Source organism: Tympanuchus pallidicinctus, unplaced genomic scaffold, assembly GCF_026119805.1.
Source record: "Tympanuchus pallidicinctus isolate F22 unplaced genomic scaffold, pur_lepc_1.0 scaffold7, whole genome shotgun sequence".
Taxonomy (NCBI): Eukaryota; Metazoa; Chordata; class Aves; order Galliformes; family Phasianidae; genus Tympanuchus; species Tympanuchus pallidicinctus.
In genome coordinates, this window is record NW_026294791.1 from 28,973,234 (window position 1) to 28,982,569 (window position 9,336).

The 9,336-nt window shown below is 45.5% G+C and overlaps 1 protein-coding gene across 1 annotated transcript in view; it reads right to left on the minus strand.

Annotated features, from left to right (window-relative positions):
- Positions 1–7,465, minus strand: part of HMCN1 (hemicentin 1) — a 179,625-nt gene extending 172,160 nt beyond the window's left edge. Inside the window, exon 1 of the mRNA XM_052666768.1 lies at positions 7,050–7,465. Within this exon, the coding sequence (XP_052522728.1) occupies positions 7,050–7,299 (250 nt within the window). The 5' untranslated portion in view covers positions 7,300–7,465. The remainder of the gene's footprint in view (positions 1–7,049) is intronic.
- Positions 7,466–9,336: the final 1,871 nt, after the last annotated feature.

Sequence of the window (9,336 nt, forward strand, 5' to 3'; positions counted from 1 at the left end):
GATTTCTAGAAGTGGTACAACTACGTGAGAAGATGGCTATCATGTATTGTAAAACCCACCAGAAGGGAGAAACAACCAAAAAGTGGGCAACACATTAGCTGACCGAGAAGCAAAAAGAGTGGCAGAAACGAAGGACATAGAAGTGCAGGCTTTGGTTGCAGATGGTAAAATTCAAATAGAAAGTAAACCAAGGTATTCAAGAGAAGATCAAAAATTGATAGAGGACTTAGGAGGGCAGGTGAGAGAAGGAGGGTGGATTAGGATACAGAATAAAATAATAGTTCCCACTTCCCTATATGGGCCATAATATGGTTGATCACAGGAAAACTTACTGGGGAACCAAGGCCCTGTATAAATACCTGAGCCAAGGGATCGTGGCTTGGAATTTATATACCACCATTGAACAGGTAACACAGCAATGTGAGATTTGTTTACAGAATAATCCTAGAACAGGCCCCAAGGTCCTGTTGGGACAAATAGGGAAGGGAAATTTTCCCAGACAGCAGTGGCAGGTTGATTTTTTGGAACTCCCAAGAAAAGGGCGTACCAATATATGCTAGTATTAACTGATATCTTTTCAGGGTGGCTGGAGGCATTCCCTTGCAAAACTAACAAAGCATTGGAAGTAACAAAAATGTTGATACAAGAAATCACCCCAAGATTGGAGTTCCTGCTACGATCTCCTTAGGCCAGGGACCTCATTTTGTTACTAGAGTAGTACAACGAATAAGTAACCTGTTGGGGATAGATTGGCAGTTACACACTCCTTATGGGCCACAATCTAGTGGCCAGGTAGAAAAGATGAATCATCTAATCAAGTTTCAAATCATTAAGCTAGGACAAGAGGCAAGTATACCATAGCCCCAGGCCTTACCCATATCTCTTCTAAGAATTAGAATGAAACCCAGAGTAAAAGAAGAGCTAAGCCCATTTGAAATATGGAAGACCTTATTCTCTACAGAAGGGGTTTTCAGACCAAGTAGGAGAGGAGATGTTAACACAGTATGTCATTAGCCTCCAGAGACAGTTTAGAGAGATCAAAAAGAGGGTCCTGAGAACTAGAGCCAGGGGCCTAGACAAACCTATACAAAATATTGCACCAGGAGATTACATATATGTTAAAACCCTCTCAGATTCATTACTGGAGCCCAAGTGGGAAGGACCATTCCTGGTTTTATTGACATCCCACACCACAGTGAAGATAAAAGAGCAAGCGTTGTGGATCCATTATACACAAGTTAAGAAGACATCTCAACTCTAGAGGACTATTAAGAAGACCAGACCACTAAAGCTAAGGATTAAGAGACAATATGTTTAGAATATTTTTATAGGTTGCATGTATTATATAAGACTTGCTTTAGCCTGTCATAAAAATACCTATTTAAACATCATTAAAGGAGTAGTGGCTAGCCTAAACATTACTGATTGTTGGATATGTACAGCCTTACCAAGAAATAATCCCCCACTGTGGGATTCCCTCCACCAATCGGACACTATTGGGTGGAGCAAGAAGTATGCATAGGTGTGCAAATAAAATCACAACAATAAGAAAAAGAACCTAAATTCAGTATGCAAGTATAGACAGGACGCAATGTAAGACACTTGTGAAGGAGGATACTTAGCACTTCAATAGAACAGCTCCTCCTGCAGGGATACTGAGAACCTCTTGGAAAAGGGTAAAAGGGAAATAACCTTTATGGACAGGCCTTCTAGGTTTCACAGTTTTATTAGACGGTTTATTCCTAGTCTAGGAGTAAGTAAACTAGAAAAGGCAATTATCAACATATCAGCTACATTAGAGAATATTGAGAACTCAACTATGGATGCTATACTCAGATTGCAGAAAAAGGTATCCTCTCTTAGTTAAGTAGTATTGCAGAATAGAATGGCTCCTGATCTTCTGACAGTCAAAGAAGGAGGGATGTGCACTATAATCAATCAAAGCTGCTGTGCATATGTTGACGAAACTCAAAGAATAGAAACAGATATGCATAAACTATGGGAACAAATAAAGGTGATCCATCAAGTTACTTTGGATGATACTTTATTTGGATTTATAGAACTGTAGAACAAATTAACCAGTTGGTTATTGAACTTTGTCTGGCTAAAGCAACTCTTCACAGCTTGTGTATCAAATGTGTATTAATGTGTGCTCTAATAAAAAGATATACCTGCTTTATAACTACTTTGTTGTTATGGAGTTTGATTTTCCGCAAGTCACTTCAAGGCTGCTACCATCAGGTATAGCAGGATGAGGAACGTCACAAGCATGTAACAAAGCCAGTCCAGTGCAAACCCACCCTTCAGCAGCCAGCTGGGTCCAGCCCCACCAACTCTGTCCCTCCAATTGCAGATGACACTGCTCCTGCTGCAGCACGGCTCCATGTCCCATCATGCAAGACAGGGTGTTCAGAAGCCATCAGGACATGTCCTGTGCCTGCTTCAAACTTAGCTTGTGCTGTCAGGTGATTAAGAACCACAAGGAGATGTACTGGGAATCACAGCCTCTCAGGTGACTTTTTTGGTCCTTCTCTTCTGAGAACTTCAATTCCTCTCTTTAGTGAAGGCTCCCTATGCCTCCTAGGCCTGCGTCATCATTAATCTGCACATATCACTGAAGATTCACCTTACAATGATTATGGCCTCAGTTACAGTAACACAGGTGTATATAATGCTTACACCTCCTTATTCATTTAGTTTCTGTGCATTCTCTGAAAATAACTGTTGTCTCTAGATGAGAAAGACAGGCTGTATCCAGCTTGAGCAGTGGTGCAGACACCTTTACTCATAATTTAAAAGCATGGAAGATCTACATCAAATCTCTTCTTCTTAAAAGTTATTAGAAATTTGATTTATGAGCATATAAACCAATTCAGCAACTGTTCATATCAGAAATTTCTGTTTGGGTTCCATACCATGCAGCTTCTACCAACACCCACAGTGTTGCCTGCTGCCAAAAAATCACTGGCATCAGCAAAATTAATCCAGCTTCTGTATATGACATAGTGTGGAAGTACCAATTGCTGTCGCTTTGAGATGAAGCCAGAGAAAGCAGAGGAAGCAGCAGAAAACAAGTCTGAAGGCTGTATATCAGCTCTCACTGATGGTCTCTGCCTTGCTTGCAGCAACCTCCAGCTGGGCATCCACCACTGCCCACTTCAGCAGCGCTCCCCCAGATGCCACAGGCTGCAGCACCTGCTCCTTCCAGGCGCCCTTCACAGGGCTCGCACCACCCAGTCTGAAGTGCTGCACCAGCTGCTCCTAGCTAGTTTTCTACCTCACAGTCTCGACTGCTTTCCAGCCTGTTTCAGGTCTGCACAATACTTCAAGATCAACCAGTAAATAGTTAGAAATAATGGGGCAGCAGCTATCAACAGGGACAGGGGCAGATCTTGCTGTGCAGAGCTTCATGTTATTCTATGTATTTAAGGTCTGTACAATGACATGTTATGTTGTTGCACACCTTGAATGTTGAATAATTGTTGAAAAATTGTTGTTGAATAATAATGGCACTTTATAGCTATGTCTTTCTGAGAAAGAACACAACACAGGACATCTTGCTTCTAGAGAAAGTATGTTCTATGTGAATTCCAGAAGCTACAGAGAACAGGCACACACTTCCAAACAGCAGGCCTCTATGTCTGGGATAATTTTTGGTACAAAATAACACTGGGATGTGTTACTAATGAGCTACAGAACTTTTCACTTACTGGCACCGCCTGGAGCTGGAAACAGCAAAGCAAAACAGAACAAGTCACTTCTATGCGAGTTCAGCATGCAGCTATTTCAGATGCAACATGAAAAATAATTCATAATGCAAAGCAGAAGATAATGAAATCTCCATTGCATCTTCCAGCAAAAACAGGGATAAAATTTATTGCCCTTGAGAGAAAGGATTCAAGATTTGGGAGGAATAGCTACCACTGTGCGTACCTGTAAGGCTGAACACAGAGTTGAGACCAAACAATTATTTCAAGTGATGTTCTAGTAAGTTTTTGGGTGTTGTCACCACATTACAGTATACTCAGATTTGGGAGCTTCTGGCACAGGCAGTAGTGTCTTCTGTTTCATCTACATGTAAACCACATGACCACACTTTTAGCAATAATTTCTTCCAAAAGATGAAGAAAATCTCCACTGCTAATTGATTTTAGCAACACCACAATGATTCTATCAGTGACAACAGTAGGTCTCAAAACACACATGCCCACTACAGTTATCATAGGATCTCAGAGATGGAAAAAATACTGGTAGGTGCTTTAGATATTATCCTCAATGACTCGGAGTTGTTCCTGACTGTATGATATTGAAAATTGTCAATCTGCTGATAAGAGCAACCATAAAACCTGGAAGCAGTAACAATAACAAAGAGATGGGATTAGAGCCTTAGGGGAAAAATTTTTCCCACTGAAACTGTCAGTGGTAAAATAAGCAGTAACAGTAACTCTTAAACAATTAGTGGAACTCAGTGATTCTTGCAGATCCCTTCCAAGTCAGGATATTCCATGATTCTATGATTTTGCCCAGTTCCGGTTATCACTGGTCTTCAGACATCCAAGACAGCACTGAACAATTGTACATTGACCTGTTAGCCAGTCCACTTCTTCACTTGCGATTCTGTGAATACAAAACCCATTTAACTGCCAAAGTAGAAAGAGCTTGAATATAGCAGAGAGAATCACTTTCTTTGCCCTGAACTTACTCTTATCAAAGAGAACAGAGGCAACATCTCTCTGTGTCCTATAAAAATTTTATCAAGCACCCAGCAAACATTCGCAAAACAATTGCCTGCAGGAACCTCATCAGCAAGCAGTTTATTCCTCCTTGCCAACCCATTAATAGTGCTAGTTCAGGTACTAGACAGCTTTCCAACAGTTTCACCTGCTGAAGAAGGCAAGGAGACCCAGCAAGCATCTCGAGGCAGAGCTGCTGCCTACAGACAAGCAGAGCCACAGCAAGCCCACCAGGCCCTCAGCTCCCAAGGTGAGAAGGGAATAAATGCCCCAGGAACTCTCAAACCCACCTGCTGCTGCCACACCCTGTCACAAGCCCCTCTCCCACAGTGCTGGAGAAACTCTGGGTATCAATGTTCAGTGCTGAAGTGGTGGTGATGCTGCCCACCTAGAAATGCACTAAAATGCCAGCTGGCACAGGGTCTCAGCCATGCAAGTTGAGGAGAAAAAGCAGTATTACAGCTGAGCAGAGCTAGAGGCTATGGTCAGAGGAGCTTGCTCATCACCACTCACATGTATCTGTTCCATGGCAGAAGTGTGCACATAAGAGAAAGCCTGTGCTCTGCTCCTCTATTTCCATACTTTTGTCTTCCTTTATCACCTACTTGGACTAACTGCAATATTTTCTGTATCAGAAATTTTAATTTTAGTTCTAACACAAAATTTCCTTGTGCCAGCTGTCCTTACATTGGGAGATACTTTTTCATTTTTTCCCATTAAATGGAAGAAATTTCTTTTCAAAACAGCCCTTTTCACTACCTACTAAACTTCTGTGATTGTGTTTGGGCATTGGAAAACCACAAAAGAAAAATTCTTGTTATCTGTTACCATTGGTGTGCCTGCTGGCACACAAAGGAGAATAAAAAATCAAAAGGCTTTTCCAAAAGGGAGCTTTCAGCATATCCCCAGGTTGCTCAAGGTGAAACCCATTGCAGATGGGCCACTGTTTTGCTCTGTGCCAAAAACTTCAGGTCAACAAAAAACAAAAACAAAAATTTGTCAATTATTGCTTTATCAAAACACCATCATTCAAGCCATACATCACTGCAGCATCATGACACTACATTTAAATCTGTTTCCAAAGACCACCACAGCGCATTCGCACATCACTACACAGCACCAATACACAGCGTTTGTGTAACATCACACTCCAGTAAGGTTCAGCTGGATTTCTGATCGAGATTTTTGAGAAAAGTTACTCCCCTGTAGGTCCATAAAAGATGTTGAAGCAGTGGTCACAACAGTACATCCTACAATTTCTACTGAAGAACCTAGATTTGGTCATCAGTGGATCAAAGATACCAGACTTCAGACTACAACACTCTGAACTGCCACAAGCATACAATCCAAGCTGCTAGGCCAGGCTTCCTGCTAAGAAAGATATACAGAAACAATTTTCAGAAAGTAAGACAGAAGTTTAAACACACTCCTTTCAAACAGCTTTAACACAAGGAGTACGTCCCTTTCAGTAGGGCATCCATGAAAAAAAAAAAAAAAAAAAAAATTACAACTGGAAAACAAAGATGATATCAAATGTTAAGATACATAAATGGACCTTTTTTGATACAACTTTTAAAAGACAGGAGAACCTACACAAACGTATGGATAACAAAACAAAGTCTGCAAAGACAAGTTTTCTTCAGTCTTCACACAGTTAGTTCAAAATGTATCTAACAATAGCAAACTATCAAGCAGAAGTGCCCACAGCGCAGGAAATGAGGGCATCGCTTCTCATCTGACGACATTCATGCACAGAACGCTCAGGAACTTCTGTCTGGAATGTCATATTATGAGAAACAGCACGGAAACTAGAACTAGAAAGGTTACTTTCAGGGGCCTTCTCATCCCCCTTTCTTTGATTCACTTTCTCAAGGAAGGAAAAAAAGGCGTTTGCCGAGCGCAGCACCAGGCCGGGCAAGCCGCTCCGCCTTCCTTCGCGTATCACCGTGCGTTCGGCACGGGACGGCTCGGCGGCCCAGGCAGGAACGGGAACGGCAGCGGGTGAGACGGGGCAGCGCCACAACCAGCCCTACAGCTCCCGCCTGCTGCCGGGCCGCTTCGGTGCGAGCTGCCGCGCGTAAACAAGGGCCGTGAGCACTGGGAGACAACGGCCGCCGCGGTGTTTCAGTTCACGGACGTACTTCCATAGAAAGGTACTCGGGAGCCCCACCGGCGCAGATGCTTGCCGCGAGGACTCGGTACCCTCGGCCGCTCCAGCCAGCACCGGGGCTTCTCGGCAAGCATTCCGCTCCGGGCGCGTACCTCGGAACCGCCCGCGGCCCCTCCAGCCTGGCGGAGCCGGAGCCCGACCCCTACCTGGGTCGTGGAAAGGCACCAGGGCGAAGTTGTAAAGCGGCCTCTTGGGTCGCTTCAGCGACGTCTCCAGAATCTTTGACGCCCCCTCGATGACTTGCACCAAGTCGTCGTACATGGAGCCGGTCACGTCGAACACGAAGGCCAGCGTGGAGGCTCCCTCCGGGACTGCCTCGGCACCTGGCTCCGGCGCGGCGCGCGAGCTCAGGGCGAGCAGCAGCAGCACGGCGCCCCGCACCGCGCCAGGAGCCATGATCCGCGGGAAGGGGCTCCGCTCAGCGGGGAACGCAGAAAGCGCCGCGGCTTTTGTCTGAGCGCCGCGGCAGCCCCGCTCCGCCTTTCTTTTATCGGGCAGGGCTGGGGCAGCACCGCCCCGAGGGAGAAGGCCGGGCCGCCGCTATGCCGCGGGGCGCGACATCGGAGCAGGGCGGCCGCCTCGGGAGCCCCGGCTGCGGCGGCACCCGGCCCCGCCTCCCTGCCCACCGCGGCCCCGACTCTCATCTCACCGCCCCTAGCGGGGCCGCCGTCAGTAGGCCGGAGATGCCGTGGTGAGGTGCTGGAACAGCTGCCCAGAGAAGCTGTGGATGCCCCGTCCATCCCTGGAGGTGTTCAAGGCCAGGTTGGATGGGGCCCTGGGCAACCTGGACCAGTATGAAATGTGGAGGTTCGTGGCCCTGCATGTGGCAGAGGGGTTGGAGATTCATCATCCTTGAGGTCCCTTCTCACCCTGGCCATTCTGTGATTCTGTGAGCTCCGGCAGGAGCAGGGCGGCCGGGGCAGCCCGCTGCCTTCCAGGCCTGGTCTGTGCCTACACCTGTGGGAGGGGCACGGGTGGCCAAGTTGCCGCGGCTGAGGCCCTAGGCCCTAGGGCAGAAGAGCACATAGATGATGTATGGATGCCTCAACGTGAGGCTGCAAGCTCTTCTCCACATGCTGTCATCTCTTGCTGCTGTCACGTCACTGATGCTGCCCGGCACCTGGACCTGCTGGTCCAGACTGCACCTTCCCCTGGTGTATGGAGGCTGTGTTGAAGTAATGAGTGAATAGGGCACAGACCCCAGGACACAGGTGCTTCAGGCATCCACTGGGCTGGACACGACGGAAAGCGAGCAAATAGCACAGTGCTTAACCCCACTCTGCATCTGGCCAGCAGCAAGGAGACTTAAGGCCAGTTTTTTCAGAGCTGCTTAGTTGTTTGAAGATGTGGCCTCATCCCAGTAGGCACATAACCTTCTTCTGAAAACCTGCTCCTCAGTGGCAGCCCAGCACCATGTGAACAGGTGCTGCGACCCGGCTCCCTTTGGCCACCCTAGCCAGGCAGGCTATGGGCAGCACAAAGAGCAGGAGAAACATCACATCTCTGGCCTTCATGGAACAAGGCAGGAGGCTTCCTACCATGTTTGGTGTGGTGGGGAATGTTAGGCAATGCAGTGGGATTTATCTCATTAGCTCCCTTCTACTCTATTCCATAAACTGCTGCTAAAACTGCACATTCAGACCATCATATTGTGACTGGAAAATTAATCATGTTGAAACATTGCTTATCCTAATTAAGTTATAAGCCTGGAATTGAATTATAAAAAACAGATGTTTACATTCTTTCTCCTCACTGATGTCATGAGAAGAAAGCACAGAACCAGAGCTGTGCAAAGCATTCATAATAAAACTCCAAACCATGGAAAGCTCGCCTCATCTACACTCTGCTAACAAAAAAACTCAGGCTATTTGTGAGAATATTCACAAATCTTGTGAGGAGAAATGCATCTGAGCCATAAAGTGGGAATATGTGTTTTGAACATTCCAAGGACCAGCAGCACTCACATGTAAAGATTTCACTCAGTCCTTCTTGAAGATGAATTTCTGTTCATTTTTCCTGATTAAGAAGGCTTTTGTGTTCTTCTGTCTTAAATTATTTTTCATTTTGATGTAAACAGCCTAGGACAAACTGATACAGCATCTCTATGAAAAAGTAACCCTTTGACACGTAGTGCTGTCTCCCTAAAAATATGCCATTTAGCATGAGTTTTAAAGTACAGCACAAAGAACAATAAACCTCACTTTTGTAATGGTGGAAATGATATTTATTTTAGTTGCCTAACACTTTCCACTATAAAGTATTCTTGAGGTTTGGAAGCTCTGACACCATTATTCACAGCAGGCTTTTAAAATTTGCAGGAAGAGAGCCCTGCAGTGAGAGAAATTATTCTCTTTCTTTCTTTCTTTCTTTCTCCAATGACATGATTTCCAGAGCTCGCCAAACAACCACCTGCAGAAGAAAATCACTGTGTCC